Here is a 24,255-nt window from a genome sequence, read left to right on the forward strand (position 1 = left end):
TGTAATCTGAATTCATGATATTGTGATCATATCCTATTTATATTAGTGGGCCCTACCTTTTGCCAAGATAAGCAAAATGATCATGTGCGACCCAACATGATCAAATGCTTTAGTATTATAGTCTATTATTATTGCCGTGAGTGTGCATTATTGTTGCATGTGTATATGCATCTTTTTGTAGATCCCTTTTATCACATTGATTATCATAATTGACGATGACCCCTAATCAACATTGATGATCAACAATGATGGTTGAATCCCTAATTAATGCTGATGATCGATGGAGATGGATGGATCCCTTATCAACAATGATAATCATGGATGCGAAGATTGATGATCATGGATGTGGAGACTATCAACGGTGATGATCAGCTTATTAATAACATATGCATTACTATTCATGGATTCTTATGATAGTTGTATTATCAAGTGTTATAATTGTATGGCTAGATATGACTAGATCCTATCTCTTTATTTGTTATTAATTCTTAACCTTTACTATATAGTCCTATTCCTAATAGGTTGACTCCAAAATAGCCCCATTCCTAATAGATTGACCCCAAAATAGCATATCCAAATTATAAGAAATCCCACTGAAGCCACAATTGCCACATTCACATCTTGCAAACTTCGATTTGTTCTCGTATGTAAATGAATCGCAATCAACTTAATTCCTACTCCATGCATTTGATCGCCTGTCTTAGTTAAGAGAGGTCATGGAAATAACAGGTTCAAAACCACAAACTATTCCTTCTGCAAACTCCACTGCAGCTACACGCACCCTTCCCGTATGCCACAATGCTAGATGAGATCAATCTTTAAAGTTGTGCACAACCTAAGTGCAAATTCTTCTCTACAACCAAAATAATGCTTGCACCCATGATGGAGGGTTGAATGTCTTATACAAATTGTCACAAAAGCATTTTGTTCGTGTATTTTTACGAACTTGATTATTCTGCATCGCCCACTGTAAGTGGATTTTCGAATCTCATATGAGATGGATAAATTAACTCACCTCGATTAGTTGGGATAAGGATTAGATGATGATGATATAAGATGGGTAAATTACTTTTGCAATAATGTGATTTGCATAACATGGAGAAATGTTGATGATAAGTGCTAATACACATAGCTCTAGCTAATTAATAATATTTTTGCAATGTAGAAATGACTACGGAAGCATTAGTCGTAGAACTGCTTAAAGGTAACTAGTCCACTGTGTGAGAACCCTCCTAGATACAGATGACATAGCATACACTCTGGAATTGGTTGTAAAGGAGCCTAATTTGCAAGGCACCTCAGCCACTACTAGAGCTGCCTTTAGTTATTACCTGGAACGACAAATGAACAACCATTCCACCGGTAACATCTTATTGAGCACCATGCATAACTTATACCAACGAATGAGGTGCATGGGACTACTGAAGCAATGTAGGATGCACTGGCTGAAGCATACTTGTAGAAGTCAGATACACGCATTAGGGCAATGGAATTGGAGTTCCAAGAGTACGAGATGCATGTCAATTGCACCATTAAGGATCATATCCGAAAGATGGAATAAATCATAAGCAACATTTGGAACATCATGTGCAAATTGACAAAAGATTATCATTAAAAAAAAAAAGATTATTACAATGCATCATTCCTTGCCTGAGCCTTGGGCCCTCATTAAGAGGCTCATGAATCGTAATTATTTAACCACTACATTCAAAGGCATATGTGGCCACCTGGTACAACATATGAACACTGGACAGGCTTCCTCTACTCATTCAGAAAAGAAATGGCAAAGAACAACAAAAAGCATGGTTGTCTTCTATTTTGTTTGTGGAGAACTTGGACATTACATGTATCAGCTCCAAGATAAAAACGGTAATTCCTCTATCACATTGTGTCATATTTGTGACCTTTTCTAGGATTCTAATCTAAGCTTTCTAATTGTACAAATAAATCTTGAACTCAAGCTCAACAAAGCATGTAATTCAGGAGAGTGGGACCTTTCCTCTCATAATAATGCGACTACACACTCCCATAATTCATCAAGACACTGGGAGTGTTCCTCTTGAAGCTCCTAAATCACATCGAAAGGGTTTCAAAGATGCTCTCAATAGTGAATTATCCTCTCAGAAAGAGGTTGACAATTATGAACCTGGATCTTTCTAGGATACATTACTATCAAGGTATTCCATAATGGTAATGGCGGCAGTAACAGCCACCACCATTACCTTTATGATACGGGGTGTGACAACTGTTACGGGGGCCGTAATGGCTGTTACAGTCTCACTTTTTTTATTGAAAAAAAAAACCCAAAGAAACTTGTATCAACCCCGTAATGGACTGTTACGAGGCCGTTACGGCCTTTATAAGGGACATAACAGGCCATTATGGGAGTTGTAACGGCCTTTATGGGTCATTTTTTCCATAACGGCTATTATGGCCTTTACAATCCTGTAACGTGTAATGGTTGCCACCGTTACCTTTGCATAATGGCCTTTACGGCACACTATGATTACTGTCCTCATATTCAGTTGATTGGGTAAACGTCGTAAATGAGGAAGCCCTGAAGAAAAATCTAGTCTGAAAAATTATAGATCTGTTGGCTAATTGTCAAGCAAAGAGAAAGGCAAATGGTACACAATGGGCAAGTCTATGGCACACCAAATTGCCAAAAGGTTTCACACAAAACGAAGGCATTGATTATGAGATCTATTCATTTGTTGTGAAATTCCCTTCGATTTGCATGATAATGTGCATTATCATAGGTTTTGAGAACTATATAAGATGGATGTAAAGACCGCAAGGTGATCCATATAAGTAAAAGTATATGCGACCACATCTAGATTATATAGATATGTAGAATCAAAACTAAGTGTGGAAAAATAGTCTACGGTGTGAAGCGGTCTTTCAGGTGTATAGGGTTCCACTTGGCCATCACCATCTTTTGATTCACAATGAGTAATGTAGATCATTGTGTATGGAAAACTGATGCAAGACATGAAAATTAGATATGATGTGCAAGATTTCGGGCTTTAGATCATAATAATTTAGAAACAATCACAATAATTCCACATCCCACATAAAGTCAAGCATTCAACAAGGGGAATCTACGAGGGTCCAAGCCTACACATGTTAGGGTTGAATCAATTAAAAATTATAGACCAAACCAGTGTTCGAAATATCGATATCGCACTTTGTATCGCACCCTTGGGATATAGATACGTATCGGTTATCGCACGGGATATATCGTTTGTATCACATAATTTATCGCACTTTTTTGGGAAACATGGGGAAACATTGAGAAAATGGTTGAATTTTTCAATGAAACTTCAGGGATTGTTAATAAATATGTTAATATACAATTTTAAATCATAACATCTCAAAAAATAAGTGCATATAATAGGTTTAGTTTGTATAAGGTTATAAGTTGTGCGTGGTCTGACATAACTAATGCAACTATATTCAAATTGAATGCATAACATTTAAAAATGTATCAAAACATAAATGAAAACATAATTAATTTATTCAAAAGCAAAAAAATAAAAATAAATAATAAATAAAGACGTAGATACAAATTTTAGGTGGATGTGGGCCACTCCACACAAAATAGTGGTTATTGACTATTAAAAACCTTTCGTGGGCCACAATTTTTTTAGATCAAACTAATATCTGTTTTTCTCCTTTCATTCACGTCTATATGAACTTATCAACAGGTTGGATGGTTAATAACCATTACGGTGGACCCTACTAGGAAGTTTTTAATGGTGGGAGATCATTGACCACTATTTCTTATAGTATGGTCCACTTAAAACATGTATCTGCTTCATTTTCGGGATCATGCCATAAAATAAGCAGCCCAAACAGATGGACAGTGTGGATATGCAATACATACATCAAGGTGGGCCCTAAAGAGTTTAGTCTGCTTCCCCAAATCCACACCCGCTACGCAATCCGCTTCCTCTAATAGTGGCCAACCATCGCGTTGGGTGGGACCCTGACCGTGGGGCCATGTCGATGTAATATGGTGCATCTAAACCGTCAATTCATTTTAGAGCATGGGCCAAAAAATGAGATAGATTCAAATATGAGGCGGATCACACCACACGAAAAATTGGTTGTTCAATGGCCACCATTAAAAAAATTTTAGGGGCACAAAAGTTTCAATCAAGCTGATATTTGGTTTTCTCTTCATCCAGGATCTTATGTGATAAATCAGTGGGCCCTAATAAGTGATTGGATGGCAAATAAACGCTATTGTGAGCCAAAGAAGTTTTTAATATTAAACGTTAAATCAACACTTTTTTTTTTTTTTAAAGTGTGGTCCACCTGAAATGTGGATCTAACTCAATTTTCGTCTCATGCCCTAAACTAATCATCCAAAATATATGAACGGTGCGGATAAAACACATGACATCATAATAGGGCCCACGGAACATGTTGACTCATGATTGCGAGTGATCACACGGAAGTCACACGTAAAAGGGGAGCGGATTAATTCTTACCCGGGTAACACTTAGTGGATGTTACTCTAACCGTGTGGGTCCCACCTCTATGTATTTTTTGTATATCCATGCCGTTCATATTTTTTCCATCTCATTTTATGGCATGATCCCAAACCTTAAGAAGATCCAAATCTCAAGTGGACCATATCACTAGCAATAGAGATGAATGACCATTAAAAACTTTTTTTGGGCCGCAAAAGTTTAGGATCAAGATGATCTTTGTATTTTCGCTTCATCCTGATCTTCTTGACATTATCAGTAGGTTGGATTGCAAATAAAAATTATGAAAACCCTACAATGGGCCATTTGGAATTTATAATGGTGAGAAACTCAATCACCACTGTTTCATGTGGTGTAGTCCGCCTGAGATCTAGATCCACTTAATTTTTGGGACCCCATCCTAAAATGGACTGAAAAAATGGATGCACGGTCTGGATATAAACTAAATCATCAAGGTGGACTTAGACCCCACCGTAAGGGTAATAGCACGGTGTGCCGTAAAGGCCGTTACGTAAAGGTAACAGTGGCAACCGTTACACGTTACGAGGTCGTAACGGTCGTAACAGCCATTATGGAAAAAAATAACCCATAATTGCCGTTAACGGCACATTACATCCCCTATAAAGGCTACAATAGCCCCATAATGGTTTATTACGAGACATATACATATTTTTCATACTTTTTAATCAACATTACGGGGCAGATACATGTTTTTTTTGGAGTTTTTTCAATAAATAAACAAATAAACAAGAGAGACTGTAACGGCCATTATGGAGCCGTAACAGCCGTTATGCCCCATATCGTAAAGGTAACAGTGGTAGCCGTTACGGAACACCTTGGGTAATAGTCCGTTTTATCCGAGTAACACCTAATCCGCGCATGAGACGAATGGACTTGCCAAGAGATCTATGGGGCCCACCATATTGTATATGTTTTATCCATGCCATTGATCTATTTTCACAAGTCATTTTAGGGTGTGATCTCAAAAACGAGGGAGGTTAAAGACTTAAGCGAACCACACCACAGGAAGTAGTCGAGATTGAATGCATGCCATTGAAAAAAAATTTGTAACGACAAAAGTTTTGGATCAAACTGATATTTTGTTTTTACCTTTATCCACGTCTATTTGACCTTATGAACAGGTTTGATGGCAAATAAACATCACAGTGGGCCCTAGGAAGGTTTCAACCGTAAGTGTTCAATCTCCACTGCTTCTTGTGGTGTGGTCCACTTTAGCCCTTGATATGTCTCATTTTTTTAATATTGTCCTAAAATGATCTTGCGGAATGGATGGACAGATTGGATAAACAATATACATCAAGGTGGGCCCCACAAAGCCCCGTCTGTCTCTAACTAGACGTGGTGGGGATACTACCCAATTCGCTTCATCGTAAAAGGGCTTCCGAAGCCATTTTTTTAAACAACGAGGGTTTTGAAACCCTAAAATCTCACCCAAACTCCAAATCTCTAGATTTTTTGGAGATTTTGTAGCCAAAATCGTCTGTGGAATTTCAATGTATCATTTATTCGAAGAAAAAATGGGGAATTCAATATTTTTTCTCATGGCGCACCGCTATCAATCATGGCCCATCAAATTCTACTTCGGATCACACAATCTGCTTCTACAGGTACCAAAATCCCCTCTCTTATGTGGATTGAAAGCTTTTCTCCTTTTTTATTTTATTTTTTCGATTTTTTTGGCTAATTACGCATTGAAAAATGATAAAATCCCCTAATAAAACATGAGAAAGATGTTAATATCAGCGATATCGCAAAATATCGTGCGATATTATGCTGCTATATCGCACGATACAAAGAATTCTGAAAATTTTTGGTATCTCTAAGGGGTTTTGTGTCGACGGTAGCCGATAGTATCGATATTTCGAACACTGGATCAAACAATGCACAAAGGATAGTAGATTCATCCACACATGCAAATGATTATTTTCCAATCCAAGGGATTCTCATGTTTCAATTCGGAAAAACCTAGGGTTTCAAAAGTGGAATAAAACTTAGGGATTTGAGATGATCTAGGGTTAGGGTTATGGAAACAAGGCGAAAGAGGAGTGAAATAGAGACGAGAGGGAACCTGTGATCAGCCCGCACGTGCGGACAACAAATCGGCCTGATGCATGTGCGTGGATGGCGGCCCACACGTGTGTGGGGCCCACGAATCTGGAATCGGCCAGCTAAGGCTTGGTCAACCAGGGATGGGCCACCTTCCCTCCAAATTTCAGGCCAAACGGATGATCGGTTTGAACACGGTGATCCGCCGAAGTTTCAGCTCTCCTGCAAGGCTAGATTCTAGAAATTTGCCGTAGGGGAAATATTAGCTACAAACATGGTTGGATTTGATGAGGGGATGGCTATAGGAGATGAAGAATATGGAGGGTAGGAGATGAGGTTGATTTGGTATGGGTGTGGCTTCGCACCATGGTAGTTAGCCCTTCGAAGAAGGGAGGGTTTCGCACCCAATTAGGTTTCCATAACTTAGAGAATTAGAGAAGCAGGAAAATGCAGAATTTTATTAATCATCTTCAATGGAAAAAAAACCCTACAAGGGGTTGCCTATTTATAAGAAAAACCTATACCCCAAAAGCCACGTCATGTGCACATAATATTACTTAAAGACGAAGTAATAAAAAATAACAACTAATTAATGCAATCTAAACCGTTCATGATGTTCCTAATAACGGTAATAAGCAAAACTCAAAGTCCTAGGTCACATAGGGTAGTGGGCCACGATCATGAGATCCAATGATGGGATCCACATGATGATCAGGTCCACCCCAAGGAACCAAAACACAGTCCTTTAACTAGGAGGCCTTCCATGGAAGTCCTCATCGATCCAGATCGAAGGTGGGGCCCTCCTTGCGTACGTGCGTAAGGGGGGCGTGCGTGTGCGCGAGATGTCCCCATCAACTCTCCCCGGTTGCGAAGATTTCGCCACTGGCGAAATAAAACTCCTGAACCGCTCCAAGATGTCAGGATCAAGTCTCTGAAGCTCCTCCTCAGTGAGCCACGTATTGTCTAAAGCTGGGCGTGACTTCCACTTGACCAAGAACTTTTGAAATCCGCCGTCTGACGTCAATATTATCTGATGGTCTAGAATATCCTCTATCTCCTCTCTGGGTGTGGGAAGAGTAGGTATGGTAGGTAGAGGTTGGGAAGATGAGTCGGGAGGGGGCCATGGATCAAGGGAAAGGTCTGAGGAATCAGGATGGTTAGGTGATAGGCTGGACGATGTATCAGTGGTCTCTTGAAATGCAACTAGATCCTCCACATTGAATGTGGAACTAATTCCCATGGAAGGTGGAAGATCTACCACATACGCATTGAGACTGTTTTGTTTTATAATTTTGAATGGTCCAGCGCTACGCGCTTGTAATTTACGAACGGTTCCCTAAGGGTATCAGTCTGGCCTGATGCGGACCATCATAGAGTCCCCTACATTGAATTCCTTGAATCGTTTATGTTGGTCAGCAGAAATTCCTTGGGCCCAACACACGTGCGTGGATGGCGGCCCGCACGTGTGGGGCCCACGAATCTGGAATCGGCCAGCTAGGGCCTAGTCGGCCAGGAATGGGCCAGTCCAAATTTCAAGCTAAACGGATGATCGGTTTGAACACGGTGATCCGTCGAAGTTTCAGCCCTTCTGTAGGGCCAGATTCTAAAAATTTGCCGTAGGGAAAAAATTAGTTGCAAACGTGGGTGGATTTGATAAGGGGATGGTTGTAGGAGATGAGGAATATGGAGGGTAGGAAATGGGGGCAATTTGGGATGGGTGTGGCTTCGCACCACGGTAGTTAGCCCTTCGAAGAAGGGACGGTTTCGCACCCAATTAGATTTCCACAACTTAGAGAATTAGAGAAGCAGGAAAATGCAGAATTTTATTAATCATCTTTAATAAATAAATTAAAAAAAAACCTACAAGGGATTGCTTATTTATAAGAAAAACCTATACCCCAAAAGCCGCGCCATGTGCGTATACTATTACTTAAAGACGAAGTAATAAAAAATAACAACTAATCAATGCAATATAAACTATTCATGACGTTCCTAATAATAGTAATAAGCAAAACTCAAAGTTCTAGGTCACCTAGGGTAGTGGGCCACGATCATGAGATCCAATGATGGGATCCACATGATGATCGGGTCCACTACAAGGAACCAAAACACAGTCCTCTAACTAGGAAGCCCTCCATGGATGCCGTCATCGATCTAGATCGAAGGTGGGGCCCTCCTTGTGTACATGCGTAAGGGGGGTGTGCATGTACGCAAGATGTCCCCATAAAAAACGGTCGTGGAAGATATATCCTAATATTGTTTTCTACATCAAGAGGACATCTTGCTAACTAGTGACAATTAGGGGGTTATTGAGATCAACTTTATTATAAACATGAATATCATCTAGAAGCTATCTAAGAGGTCCTTGGGAATAACTTAGTGTGATTCAAGTTTGAAAACTCATAACCTATTAAAATTCTATGAAGTATATTATCTAGTTGGAAAACAAGTCATGTGCCCAGCCTAAGGCTGAGAAATCAGCGACATCCACTATACCTTATGTGATTGGAGTGACCTTATATATACTAAGCTATGCCGAGACCTTGCCATGCAGTTGGTGCAAGCACTCAGTACCAAAATAACATGAGATAGTCTCATTATCAAGCTGTCGAATATATATTGCATTATCTCAAAAGTTGTTGAGTATATGCATGTTATGTTGCAATTGGTCAAGTTTTTAGGTCTAACAAGTTCTTAAAGTAGATATTTTATCAAGCAATTGTGATAATAAATAACACCTTTGGCCCTTGATGTCGACAAAGGATCCCAAACACCACTAGAAATCACGACATACTAATTGTAAATATCACTACCTTCATGATCAAATAAGATATAAGAGAGTAGTGCTTTGCTGCATCCCGCCAAAAAGATGTTGGCAGATCACCTGAGGAAACCAATTCCTGGAGCTCTCCTTTAAGTTCTCATATGGAAGACATGATCCCAGGATAAGAATCTTTTACTATTGCCTTTTCTTCTATTGGTGATATAATTATTATCACTTTGTTCATAACACACATGTATTGTACACATTCATTACTAGGTATGTGGATCATCAGCATTAATCTTATCACCAGGAGTTTGTGATCATCTTTATTGGCAAGTCGGTCACCCATTCCATGGATAACGCAACCCTAAATGTACAAGAGAGGTACAATTGGGATAATGTTGTTGTAAAGAAAAAAGGATGAGGATATGAAATGTGAGATATTGTATCGGACTTTTGTAGTAAAACTAAAGATAAGACTTAGCAAAGTCGAAATAACATAACCACATTGCATTGCACTACTAAATGAACATTTTGACATGATATTAAAGTTAGATCATGAGGGGATGAGATGAGTCATACCACATGTGATGACCTGTACATTGTAGACCTGACAAATATTTGTAGTGTCTATTTTACGGCATGGATTATAGCTACATGCTCAGACCTATTACCTACAAATTGTATGAATTCTACCTAATCATTGCATTGTGTGAGTAGCCAATCCTGTAGCCGACTCTGTGTCCTTAACTATCCTCTTGTGCATGTGAGGATAAAAACTTAGTGTTGTTACTTTGTGCACGGTGACAAAGGTTCCAAAGATTAGGCCAGACGTGGTTATGCTAGGAAAGCGGCTAATAAACACAATAAGTTGGATAAGTGTGTATGTTGGTTGAGTACTCCATACCGGGAGTTAACTCCATCCTATGTGGTCATACAAACTAGGATAAGCATAACAAAGCTCGAGTAATTGAGTGCTAGTCGGTGGTCATTTACAACCCAAACACCTGTGAGAAGACAATAGTTCCAGCTAGTCCCACGCCTCTTATTCTTTTCATCACGGTCTTTTGGTTTTTTATTGTTATAAGACGAGGAGACGGACAATCTACATTGTGCCCCTCCCACAATGTGATTGAGTGGGAGATGTTGGATATGAGCCAATGAGTGCCACTTGTCAGCAACGACTAGTGGACTCACATGGTTTCCCCTGTATTTTTGGGTAAGTATCCATTTCTTCGGACAAACCCTTTTCGGTTCCTTTCTTTTGAAATTTAGATCAATCAAGAGGGGATAAAAATGAGGTCGGATGTGACAAGGATAAACCCGATCCCTATCATAACCTCCCCTCCTAATCCCCCCTATATCAACTCTCTTGGGGCAATGGCTTTCCCAAGAAACACCTGAGAGAAAAACTGAGAACAAATTATTTGATTGCCATTAAGACTCTACTATCTGATCTAAACCTTTGATTGTAATCGGTGGTCATCCAAACCTTGGATCAACGGGCTGTTTCGCTCCTTCCACTACCGTAGTAGTTAGGTGTATGGCTAGAATAAGGTCGTCCATCTTCGGCTTTACAAAGTCCCTAAAACCATATAGATACCGTAAGATCCTATGGGCCCACCGATCCTAGCCTTTTGCTCACGCACAACATCCATTTGGCAACCAATTCATTTATCCATCATCTTCATCGTCGTCATCATTAGAACCTTCTCCTAGATGTAAGGGTTGGCATTACAAATCGTATTCTGGCAATCACATTCGAAATAGGAATTCTCATGATAGGTTGGCAAAAGTTCTACAAACGGCTACCCGCTTAACATCAACCCTACAAACAGCTGGTGCATCCATGCACCTAAATATTAGTATTAGGAGCAGCCTGGCCGAAAAATGATACGATATGGCCCATATCAGTCAAATTCTTCTTCTAAGCGTAAAATTATGAAAAATATCATAAAAAGGGGGGAAGATGAGATATTGAAGAATCCATCCTTCTTATTCTTCTTCTTCTTCTCCTCCTTTTCAATTCAAACATGTATATAGTGGTGTATCAAACCATTCTTTCATAAAGACATTGTTTGTCAGCTTGTCTTCCTAAAAATCAACCAAATGGATCATAATTAAACACAAATCAAGCATGATTTAGTGAATTAGGGCCCATTATATTGAAATCAACATGAAGGAGATCAAAACATGAAGAAGAAAAAAGATTTTTTTTAAAAGATAATCAGTCAATTTTACTGCACAGCTACTTGAATCAAGAGAGTAAAAACATTTTTAAAAAAATTAAAAATTTTAAAAAATACATGAATTACAACCCAAAAAGATTACAATCCAAACAAGGAGAACATCATGGAAACATCAGCATTTTTAACCCCATAAACACAATCGATGACGTCCCTCTTGGATTTCCACACCACTTCCTCCCACGGACCTTTCTAAGGAAACATCGCCTTCTCGATTTACCATATCCCATCCAAAATATGGGGGAAAAAAGGATGGTTTACCCTTTATTTTTCAAAATTTCCCATAATGGTCCTCTCATTTTCTTGATTTATCAAATCCCATCCTAATCTTATGTTTTGATCTCCAAAATCAGCCTAAATCTAGACTTTCTAAGCTTTCTACATTGTTGAAATGACAAAAAAAAAGAGGTGAGAAATACATCAAAAAAAGAAAAGAAAAGAAAAGAAATTCAGATTTGGGCGTTTATAGCCATATCAGGTCCTTGTGGATGCTGATACACCCTACAGCAGCCGATACAGCCCAAAATGTTTGGAGTGGGCCAATTCGGCCCCGTATCACGTATACTATCTAACCGATACGTATATGATACAATAGTATTGGCTGATACAATACCGATGTTCAAATCTATGGGTGCACCACTTCGAGGTGAGAATTGCAAGTTTTAGTACCACAAAATTAATCCCAAGCAAGAGATCTTCAATCCAAGGTTTTTTTTAACCGTTCAGCAAATGAATTATCCTTGATCTAAGTGTCATATTCCATGATTCCTGTCTCAGCACGTGACCATGAGGACAGTCATTATTCATTTTTTTCTTAAGATTGACCACAGTAATCGAAAGGTGGCCTAACTATCATCATGTAAACTGGTACCATAAAATATTCTTCCTTAGAACAAAAGAATTCTGAACATGGATTCTCTTTCTATCATATTGAGCTAACATTCCAAACGCTTTGGCACAAATTGGTTAACCACAGTAATAACATGAGTTCAGGATACAATATGTTCCAAACTATAAAAGGCACCAACAAGTCACTGGGAAATGGAGATGTCTGGGCAACATTCTAAATCTATGAACATTGCTTGAGCATCTAATGCAAGGGCAATTTCACACCGGGCTCGAGTAGGTCGCCTGTGGGATGTAGAGGCACACTCAGGGTGGGCGGGGCCCATGGAGGAGGTCTCATGTTCGAGACTCCTCACCGGGGGTGATTAATGCGCATTTCACACCAGGCTCGAGTGGGGTAGCCTGTGGGATGCAGGGACATACTCAGGGTGGGCGGCCCGTGTGAGGTGGTACCCATGTGATTTGGGACTCACGAGGGGGGTTCGGCCAAGGTCCTAACCCATGATATGTGAGGCCTAGGTTATGAGATAAAGGGATTAATTCGCCATACTCTAACAGTTCGAGCTTTTAAAGCAAAGTGGTTAATTGTCCACATTCATTAGAAAGAAACAGTTGTTTAGCCCCATCATAGCACTCTTATCTGTTAAATCTATAGCTTCCTACGAGACAATAATATGTATCCAACTCTCCCAGGATTTTGACTCAATGACAAAAAGGTCCTATTATTATATTTACAGTAGAGGAGAGAACTGCTAGTCCTGGGCTCATGGGGTTTCAACATTTGGTGAAGAGTTGGAACTATTATGGAGAAAGGTTTTTCACAGTTAAGTATGGCACATCCAAGGGGGTAGCTCTCAGGTATACCCCGAAGGAATTGGGGGTCTAAATTTGGAAAGTAATCAGCATGGTTAATTGAATACACATCGACGAGAATTGAGAATCAGAACATTCATCATAAGATGGGCAATCTATTCAGCAAAGGAATTGGGTTTATAGTGGAAAGAGGTGATAAAGTGAGATTTTGGAGTAATGTGTGCTCGATGAGGTTCATTTGGAAGAATCGTTTCCAATACTTTTCTTGTTTCTTTCTCCAAAGAAGCAAAGGTGGTGGATTGTTATGATTGTAGTGGGGGTCTTGTGGTGTGGAACATGATTCTTTGCTGGCATCATAATGAGATTACTTCTTTTATCAAGCTCATGGCCCACGAGAAAAATCTATGAGACTTGAATCGAGCCAGCAATGGACTACAGGAAAATTTGGAAATGGCATGTTCACCTCCAAATCCTTCGTTTGACCCTTGCTGATTAGGGATGGTGCCATTCTCCCCTTGCTATAGTAAGTCTTCCATCCTTTGAAGGGTCCAACCATTTTCTATGATTGCCATGACTAAGAAAAGCCGAACCATTGGTGATCTCAAGAAGCATTCTTGCAATTCCCAAGTCAACAAGTGTATAGTGTGTGGGAGGTGGAGGAATCGATCTTTTTTTTTTTTTTGGGAATCTTTTTTTAGAAGGAGAACAATAACGTTTACATATGATGGGAGATTTTAGAGGCAGGAAGAATTGGTCAATCATCTCTTCCTTTGTTGCAAAGTTGCAAGCACTGTTTGGAGTCACTTTTTCAATATATATAGGATGTTGTGGGCTATTTCTTGATCCCTTCCAGAGTTCATAGTGGGTTGGGAGATTGGTCGGTTTAATGCTAAAAGGAAGATTAATTGCAAGATGCTTCCATATGTTGTTGACGAGAAAGCTTAGATATGTAGTTTTGGAGTGGGATATGTACAATCCTGAATTCAAAGGGGTTTCCTTCCCTGCCATTATGTGTGATTGGGAGGGTATCATGAGGGGAGGTCCCTAGTCTTTTTGCCTTTCGAGTTCTGTTTGGGTTCCTCCTAGCTTGTCGATGGTGTGGGCAATATTACGTTCCTTCATTCGAGATTATTTTTTATCATCTCTCGTGTTGCGTTTTCTTTTTGGTTGGTCATAATGAATTTGAGTTTCCAATATATATATATATATATATATATATATATATATATATATATAGAGAGAGAGAGAGAGAGAGAGAGAGAGAGAGAGAGAGAGAGATTTGTTAGATGAGGAAATATTGGAGTTAAAGAGTCATTGTTGGACGGGCTTCAGCTTTTTCTCTCCATCTCTTGGGGAAAGTGACTCTTTGGTGCGGCACGCACACACTTCCGGCCATTTCTCTGTAGTCTTTCTATAGCGTGCTTTATGATTCATCTTTGGCAACTGGTTCTCCCTTTCCCTCCCACTTCTGGTCATACTTACGGGGCATCATGGAGAGTGGTGGCCTTTGTTTGATTTTTTGGGTAGGAAAAGGGTGCTAAGAGTTGATAATCTTCAGAAGAGATCCATGATCATCCCTAATATCTGTATATGTGCATGGCCAATGCAGTATCAATAGATCACCTCTTCATCCACTGCACTTTCACTTGAAAGGTTTGGGATTTCTTCCTGAAATTTTTAGTATGGTATGGGTCATGCCAAAATTGGTGGACAGCTTGCTTTGGACTTGGCACAGAGGGGGCCCCGGTAAAGATGTCAAGACTTTATGGAAGCTACTGTTGGTCGCTGTTTTGTGAGGAATTTGGGGGGGAGAGGAACGGGCATTGCTTTCATAATAGATGCACGTCTGAGGAGGAGGTGGTTAGGAAAATTTCCTTCTCTGGTTGGGCCTCCAATGTTTCGGAGGCGAGATCTGCCTCCCTATTTCCTTCTCTTAGCAGCTGCCTTGTATTCTTTTGCTGCCTTGTTCTCATGGTAGTTGTCTAATAAAAATTCTTCTTAACTCTCTCAAAAAAAGTTTAGCTTATAGAAACAAATTGAATATGTGCTAAGCAAGAGAATAGTGGTGGACAAGAAACATCCTTAAAGCTGATGTTGAACAACAAAATCTGCTCTTTAAATTACTAAAAGACAAATAAAAAAATATGATGCATTCCCATGTTGCATGCCTATACAAGTAAGAAAACATGACAGTTTCCATACCCATCTGGTGCAAAACTGTCATCTCCACATCCAGACTCAGCAACTTTAGGCTGACCATCAATACCATAAAGAGGATCCCCTGTCAAGCAACATCCCAAAAACTGAAAAATTTCATCCACAAAAGCAAAGATAAAGGTGCCATTACAAATTCGTAAATCAACTTGTAGAAGAGAAATTGGAACATTAAAATGCAAACAAAATACATGCATTACAAACTGGACATTTCTCTTTCTGCACACACTCCAATTTCAGTGGGTAGGTGCATATGCACACTTCCGAGAATGAAGGTGACACAAAATTTTGGGCCAAAATTCCTCAGATTTTGGTGCTAAATTCAGTGATGAGCTTAGCAGTGTTATGAGTTTTTTAAGCACTATTTATGGGTACTTTGGCCGTTAAAAATGATCAGCAGAAAGTACAAAAACCTAAAAGTCTGTATTTAAAGAACGCTGAGATTAGAAGTTACATTAATGTTTTCTTGGGTTTTGTTTATTAACATGGTAGTAAAACTTTTCAAGTTGACTCGAAACAGAGCGGATTTGAAACCAGTTAGTGAAGTTGTGCGTGCGTGCGTGCGTGCGTGTGTGTGTGTATTTATGTATAGGCATGCTCACCTGCGCACACGTGTCGTGGGCCCAAAATCCGAACGGTCCATGTGATGCGGCACTCCATGAAACCCCCAGGGACCAATTTTCACCTAATCCAAAACTTTGGGCTATAGCAAAGAGAGATGCAAATCAAGAGAGGAAACTGTTTTCTTTTGCCATGGCCCACCGAAGTTTTGGATCAAGGTAAAAGTTGGGCCTAGGGGTTTCATGGGGTGTTGCATCACATGGACTGTTCAGATTTCTCACATCATGTGTGATGAGTTCTAAAAAAGTTTCTCACGAGAACTCGTGAGAACCAATGCACAGCTGAGCATTTCTCCTTCTTCACGTACAATTGGTTCTTCTAAGGAACTTTGAACATAGCTTTGAGGTGTTGCACATGTTCTTCCAAGGTGTTACTGAACACACCAATATCATCAAAATACACCACCACAAACTTGTCCAAGCACTCATGGAATAAGTCATTCATTAGAGTACAAAAGGTGGCAGAGGCGCTAGTTAGGCCAAATGGTATCACCAACAAGTCATTCTTTAACATGCATGCATGAATACATCCATCCATCCATGCATGCATACATACATACATACATCCATGCATGCATGTACCTACATACATACATACATATATTTTAAGAAATAGGCATAATAGCATTACTGCCTTACTCCCATCGTACCCTTCTACCAGATACTTGTGGTCAGTTTTCTCATTAATACATAAATGAAAGAATAAAATCACATTTTGAATGCAATGATGTAGGTAGTGGTAGTGAGATATCCTACAACGCCAAGAAAGAAATTGACTCCACCGAGTTCATGTAATGACAATAAGAAGATACCAATGAGAAGAAAGAGGACAACAAAGCAAAGAGGGAGGAGGAGAAAAGTGGAGAAAGGGGCAAGGATGAGGACATCCGAGCACCATTTAGAGTATACCAAAGGAAGATGAGAGCTTTGGTCCCAGTTGCAGGGCCGTTGGATTCATTGGATACACTAATTGGTTCGTTGGATCTTGCACTTGGACCATTGGATCACTTTGGACCAGTGTTTTAAGTAGCGTATAGCGTGGCGTTTGGCACTCTACAACGTGTAGTGTAAGCTACACAATCCTTAATATCTTTTAACTAAAATAATAGAAAATATGATAAAATTTACAAAATGCATAATTTTTATGAGTTCTTGACTACGAATCTATATCAACCACTTATTTCCATGTAAAATCTCTCTCTCTCTCTCTCTGCCTTTAGACATTTCTAAGTGTGGCCTCGTTTTTTTCAATTATTAAAAATCACAAATTCATGATATATACCACAATTTGGATGGTCTGGATTGATCTAAGTGCTCTATCCTCGATATGGACCACAATTTGGATGGTCAGGATTAGTTTAATGTAGTGCTACGTGTCATAGGTACAAGTCATCACCATTTTAAAATAGGTGTTAAACTATCATAGAAAAAATACTTTTAAAAAAAGAGATTTCAAGTAGCTTAAACTATGCTATGGTACATGCACTGTAGCTTGTGCTACCAGGGAGTAATGCTACTTGCATACGTAATTTAGCGTTTTCGCTACGCTAGGCTATGTAGGGTACGCTACAACACTACTGAAAACACTGCTTTGGACCATTGGATGATGGATGCATCGTGGACATATGGACTGTTTTGGACATTAGGCATTAGTGGACATATTTTCTTTCTATTTTATAGCTTTTCTTTCTAGTTTATTTCGTTTATTTCAGGCTATTTTATGTTTTAATTGAAATAAGGGGTAGCAATAAGGGTATTTTTGTAAAAAGCACCCAAAAGACTATTAAGGGTGGGCGTGTGAAGCCCTAGGGGTTATTATGCATTGAAATAAAATTCTCCTTTTTTTTTTTTTTTTTTTTTTGCTTGAGCAAAGAAAAACCTCCTATGATTGGAGTTGGTAAGAAGCCATGGAGTAATTCCAACTTATCTCTCTTATTCTCTTCCTTTAAGGTATTCTCCTCACTTTACTCTTCTTCTCACTCTCTCCATTTCTCTCCATTTCTTTCTTTTCCTTTTGTTTCCAACCAAATCCCATTCCCATCATCTCAAAACCATCTAAACCCAGACCATACCCAAACCATACAATTGTACAGACCAAAACCCCCTTGTTTGTACGACCATACGGACACAACCGTATGTTCGTCCATACGGCCTTTTCTCCTTACTTTCCTCTTTTGTTCCTTGATCCTTAGACCCTAAAACCCTAAATCCTAAATCTCCAATCCCTAAATCCCTAATTTCCAAAACCTAAAACCTTAACCCAAAATCTCCTTAATCCTAAAATCCTAGTTTCCCTAACCCTAAAACACTAATCCAACTCCCTAATTCCAAGTCCCCAAATTGGTCCTAACCTACCAAAACCCTAACAAAGTCAGGTGATTCCCTTTGCATTTAAGATTAATCCCTATGCTAGATGGAAGTTCTACCTTCCATAGGTCCTAATTGATTCATTTCTAAGATCTCATTGCGGGATTGTTGTTTGGTTCGAACTTGAGCATATTTAATACTTGAATTATTTAAATTTGTGATAGATTAGTTTTATTTTTGTGCTTTAATTCCTCTAATTAATCCATTATTTGATTTTATTGCTTCATCTTAGGTTTAGACCATCCGTCCTACATCAAATTTTGATATTAGAGCCTAGTGTTCAGCATAAGGTTTTCATATCGCATTTAGGATAGGTTTTCATATTGCCATGTCTAGGGTTAGCACTTTTTTCATTCTCATCACATTGCATCTAAAGTCTTTAGTTCTCAGGCTCCTCATTAGATCCCCGGTTTAGGCCCACTCGTACTAGTCGTGGTTTTGGTCTACACCCCACAATGAGTTTAAAACAGCTTACTGAGGCTATCAATGCCATGAGTAACCATCTTACAACTCTTGAGGCCCAAAGTAGAGCCACCAACAACCAACTGGCAGTGACCAACACTCGTGTAACCCAATTGGAAACTTCCCTCCAGGCAAACCACGACGATGGGGAAGATGGTCAAACTCAAGTGGGAGATCAAGTTAGAGGATGTGGAAGAGGTTGTGGATGAGGTGTTGGTTGTGGCGGGGTGCGTACTTAGCCACCCCTTGGAGAGTATTAAGACCACAATGATCCTGATGAGTGAGTAATAAAAAGTGTGAAAGTTGAGGCACTGAGTTATGATGGTCGCTTAAAAGGCCTTCCTTAATTGGCTTGAGAACATGGATCATTATTTTGAGAGGTATGATATGTCCGATCGCTGTCGAGTGAGGTTCACCAAGAAGCAGTTGGTGGGGCAAGCTAAGTTGTTTTGGATGAATGTCAAGCAGAAGATGGAGAGGTCTGGAGAGGACCCGGTCTCATTGTGAGCTTGGATGAAAGAGACTTAAAGGAAAAGTACCTTCCTCTCACTTACCGCCAAAAGCTTTTGGATTAGTGGTAATCCCTTTGTCATGGATCAATGCTCGTAGTTGATTACATCGCCAAGTTTGATGAATATATGATGCGATGTACCATTCACGGGGACCCGTTAGTGACCCTTTCCCGTTTTAGGATAGGCCTCTAACTTGAGCTTCAGCGAGAGGTTATTCCTTATGAGATAAACCCCCTAGAGCACGCCTATCAAGTGGTGCAAGAGCTGGAGAAGTATCTAAAACCGCAATTTGTGACGCGATTCAACTTGCAGGAATCCAATATCAAGGCCACTCCCAAGGGAGGTAAGCCTAATTTTGGGGGTCAATCCAAAGCTCCTAATGGTACTCAATTCCTTAATAGGGACGTTAAGGGCAAAATGATTGAAGCTCATTTCATGCGCCTTCCTGACTTTTCTAAATTGTTCAAGGTTGCGTGTGACGCGTCTAATGTAAGTATAGGTGGAGTAATTGGCTAGGAAGGGCACAATGTTGCCTATTTTTGTGAGAAGTTGAATGAAGCAAAGCAACGATACTCTACCTATGACAAGGAATTCTACACGGTAATCCAATCCTTGCAACGTTGGCTACATTACCTACTCCTGCAAGAGCTCGTTTTGTTTTCCAACCATGAGGCCTTACGATACCTAAACTCCCAAAAGAAATTAAACCCAGGGCATGCTAAGTGGGTTGAGTTTCTCCAGGAGTATACTTTTGTTTTAAACATAAGACCAAAGTCGAAAATAAACATGTTGATGACCTTAGTCATAGAGTGGCGTTAGTCCAATCCATGAACGTGAAAGTCACTAGGTTTGAACAATTGAAAGGAGAGTATATTGAGTGCCTGATTTTGATAAAGTGTACACATCACTTTTGGATGACCAGTCGAGGAGTAATAGTGGGTTTCTCTTGATCGATGGGTTTTATTTAAAGGTGACAAACTTTGCATTTCCCTCCGCCTCCCTTCAGGATTTTCTAGTTTGGGGGCTTCATGCTGGAGGAGTAGCCGGTCATTTCGGTAGAGACAAGACTATTGCCCTTGTCGAGGATATTTATTGGCTTAACCTCAAGCGAGACGTGGCAAAAATCATCGGGTAATGTAGGACTTGTCAACTGGCAAAATAGAAAAGGCAGAACACTGGATTATATACGCCCTTGCCAGTGCCACACGCTCCGTGGCAAGATATTAGTATGGGCTTCGTGCTTGGGTTGCCTAAGACGATCAAAAAGCACGATTCCATCTTTGTGTTGATGGACTGTTTCTCGAAAATGACCCATTTTTCCAAAACGTCTGACGCCACCAACATTGCCTAGCTTTTCTTCGGAGAGGTGGTTCGCTTGCATGGTTCACCAAAAACCATTATGTTTGATAGAGATGTGAGATTCATAAGTTAATTTTGGAAGATACTTTTGGCACATGATGGGTACGAGACTTCAGTTTTCGTCGGCATACCGCCCTCAAACTGACGGCCAAACAGAAGTGATCAATCGAAGCTTAGGTAACCTATTACGATGTCTTGTGGGTGACCATATTATGACTTAGGATTCAGATAGTTTATCGCACTTTTTGGGAAACATGAGGAAACATTGAGAAAATGGTTGAATTTTTTAATGAAACTTTTGAGGATTGTTAAAAAAGCCCTTAATACACACTTTTAAATCATAACATCTCCAAAAAAATATGCACATAATAAGTTTCCGTTGTATAAGGTCCTAAGCTATGCGATGTTTAACTGAACTAATGCAACTATATTTAAATTGGATGCATGATATTTATAAATATGTCATAGTCATGTATGAAAACACAATCAATTCATTGAAAAGCAAAAGAAGAACTGAAGAAGTAAATTTTGAGAAATGGATGGACCTTTCCCCACTATTTTCCGTGGTGGGGTCCACTCCAAATATTGATCTTACTCATTATTTGTCTCATGCCTTAATTTTATAGCCTAATGGATGGACGATGTAGATACAAAACATACATCATGCCCCATTTGGTGAGGAAGCCTATAGATCCCCGACACCACCATGGTCGGTCTATGTCCCATAATATATTTGTTTCTCATTCCGTTCATCTCCATTTTAGGATTTAATAAAAATAATTATAGGGATATAAATCACCACACCACAGAAAACAATAGACCACCATTTAAATCCTCCTAAAGCCCACTATACTATTTATCCAATCTATTGATTGGATCATAAAGACCCGGATGAAGGGAAAATAAGTATCATTTGCACATTTTTAATGAATGTTCATAACACTATATGACCTTTTTTTCTCTCATAACATAAAATGCATAAAAATAGGTGGACTGAAATTCAAGAAACCACGAGATTAATGTTTGAGCGAATGAAAAGTACACTGTGAAGAAATATCCGTTGCATAGGACTCCGTATCCAATACGCACGTTTAAAAAGTTTCATGGTATTCATCCCATAAGAGATGTTATTTGGATGGTGTCGGATAAGGTGGAAATCATTATTCCAACTATTTCCTATGGTATGGTCCACTCGATCTTTGAATTAAATTTTGGGCTCAACCATTAAAATAAGATGGAAAATAGAGACCGTGGATGGACCACATACATTAAAGGTGGGCCCAGGGTTTATCGTGATTTTGGTCAAATGTCAGGTCACAAGCAGTACGCAACCCAATTTCCCCATCCGCGCCCCTCTTTCATTTCCCTCTCCATTTTTACCCCCATATATTGCAAAGGTTGGGCTCCAATGCCCACCTCCGATCACCGCTACAGCCAGGTATTCTCCGCTTAGGGAAACTGCTAAAATGTCTGGTAGGAGACCATATTAGAACTTAGGATTCAGTTTTACCAATCCCAAAATTTGCCTATAATGTGAAGATCTTGTGTCTTTCAAGGGTCCAGCAGTTTCACCCGCCAGCCTTTATTCTCACCCTCACATTGACCCAAATATCGCCAATGTAGAGATATCAAAGAAAGTTTATTTATTAAAAAAAAAAATCTATTTCATTTTTTTATGAGCACATTGTTGTATGCATTTTTCAATTTGTCATTGCTAATATTGATAATATCTCAATATTATCATTATCGCAACATGCGCGATATCAAGACCACAATCTTTTGTTTCCTTTCCAATTGTTGATGATTTTTTGGTAAAATATCATAAGTTGTCGATATTCTGCAATATGACAGATGTTTGGATGGATGATTGGATGGTTAAATGGTATGGTTAGACTTTCTTACGACAACACATGCTTTTAAGCCCCCATTAAATGGAAACTAACTCTCTTTGCAAACTTTTTATTCCAAACTATGCAAATAAGTGTATTTTAGCATCTCCTAAAGTTTCACTGAAAATTCTATAATTTCTCCGATGTTTTCCTGCATTTCCGGTTATCAGCGATATTATTGGTGATATCGATATTATTTCCGTATCCCTGGCCAACGAAACTTGTAGGGATATCAATACTTCGAACTTTGACTACAATATGAAAACGTATGAGGGAGGCAACAACAAATTTGGTCATGGGAGTGAGGAAGCCCTTGCTTCAAAATGTTAGAAAGCAAAAAAATAAAAATAAATAAAAATAAAAGCGGGAGAAGAAGTACGAGTTGGAAGCAAAGATGGCATCTCTCAGTAGAAGGCTATTGCTTGCAATTGCAATTTCTCAATAGTCAATACCATAAGATACCATGTAAGAAGAAAAGGATAAGAGGGGAAGTAGGGTCTCCTACAAAATAATGAAAGGAGTGGAAATGAGCTTCTAAATGTCCCACCTTGAGTTCAAATGTATAGGAAAGGATGAGGGGAAGTAGGTAACAAAATTGTCCCCAATCTTTGCTCCTTGCATTGAATGGAGGAAAAGGGGTAGCAATTGAATAGCCACCAACTATCTTATCTAAACAAGAAAACACTGAAGAAGAAAGAAACAAAATGGTATTGGTGGCAAATTCACAACCAACTATTGTATTGTTAGGGGCTTCAAAAAGTGGAGGGGCAATAATCGCATGTGTGGAGGGGAGAAGCATTTGTTGCGAAATGTTAGCAAGTTAAACTACAAGGAAGTGAAAGAAGGAGCCCAAGTTAAAAGCATGGTTCAAAGTGGGAGCAACATCTAGGTAGAAGGTCCATGAAACAATCCATCCTCAATAGATGTCACCTTGAGTTCCTTGGAAATGTGAGCCTCAATTTTCACATAAAATCTTGATTTTTTTTTTTTAGTATCCTTATAATAAACTCCTTTTTTTCTTATAGCAACCTGTTTTCTTTTGTCCTTTCAAGAAAGAGTCACATTTCCACGAGGTAGATCTCGAGAAGCTATTGAAGATCTTCTCAACCATTCAAGGTCTCTTCATGTGTGCGTGTATTCCACACATATCTCAGTATTTGAAAACTGCTTCTAGATGAGCTTTCAAACATTTTGCATGAGTTGGCTCCCAACACTGACTTCAAATGCAAAGTGTAGCTAGTAACGGTATGATAAATCAGACTACTGATGAGGACATCCAAGCACCATACCAGAGGAGGGCTGAGCCAGTCTCCTTATGGCTAGATGACCATTACATGGGGCCCACTAGGCCTAATTCACATTCCTAGCCACGTTGAAGACCCCACGTGCATGTTCATGCATCTTTGAAGATCCCACACTGGGAAGATGCACATGGGTTGCATATAGGAGCTTGATGGACACATCGAACCATTAGATTGGGTGGACACGATGAACGGACCATTGGATCATCATCATCGGACATCTTGATTGTGGACGCCCATGGGCCACAAAATAGTTTAGTTGTTTAGATTGTTTAATGCTTGTTATTTTTGGTATACCT

General features: G+C 39.4%; 1 protein-coding gene across 13 annotated transcripts in view; it reads right to left on the bottom strand.

Moving 5' to 3' along the window:
• Positions 1-24,255, bottom strand: part of LOC131253194 (RNA pseudouridine synthase 5) — a 101,200-nt gene that overhangs the window by 19,115 nt on the left and 57,830 nt on the right. For all 13 annotated transcript variants that reach the window (XM_058254080.1, XM_058254085.1, XM_058254082.1 and 10 more), the window contains one exon: positions 15,435-15,513. In XM_058254080.1, the coding sequence (XP_058110063.1) occupies positions 15,435-15,513 (79 nt within the window). The remainder of the gene's footprint in view (positions 1-15,434; positions 15,514-24,255) is intronic.

Source organism: Magnolia sinica, chromosome 8 (genome assembly GCF_029962835.1).
Source record: "Magnolia sinica isolate HGM2019 chromosome 8, MsV1, whole genome shotgun sequence".
Taxonomy (NCBI): Eukaryota; Viridiplantae; Streptophyta; class Magnoliopsida; order Magnoliales; family Magnoliaceae; genus Magnolia; species Magnolia sinica.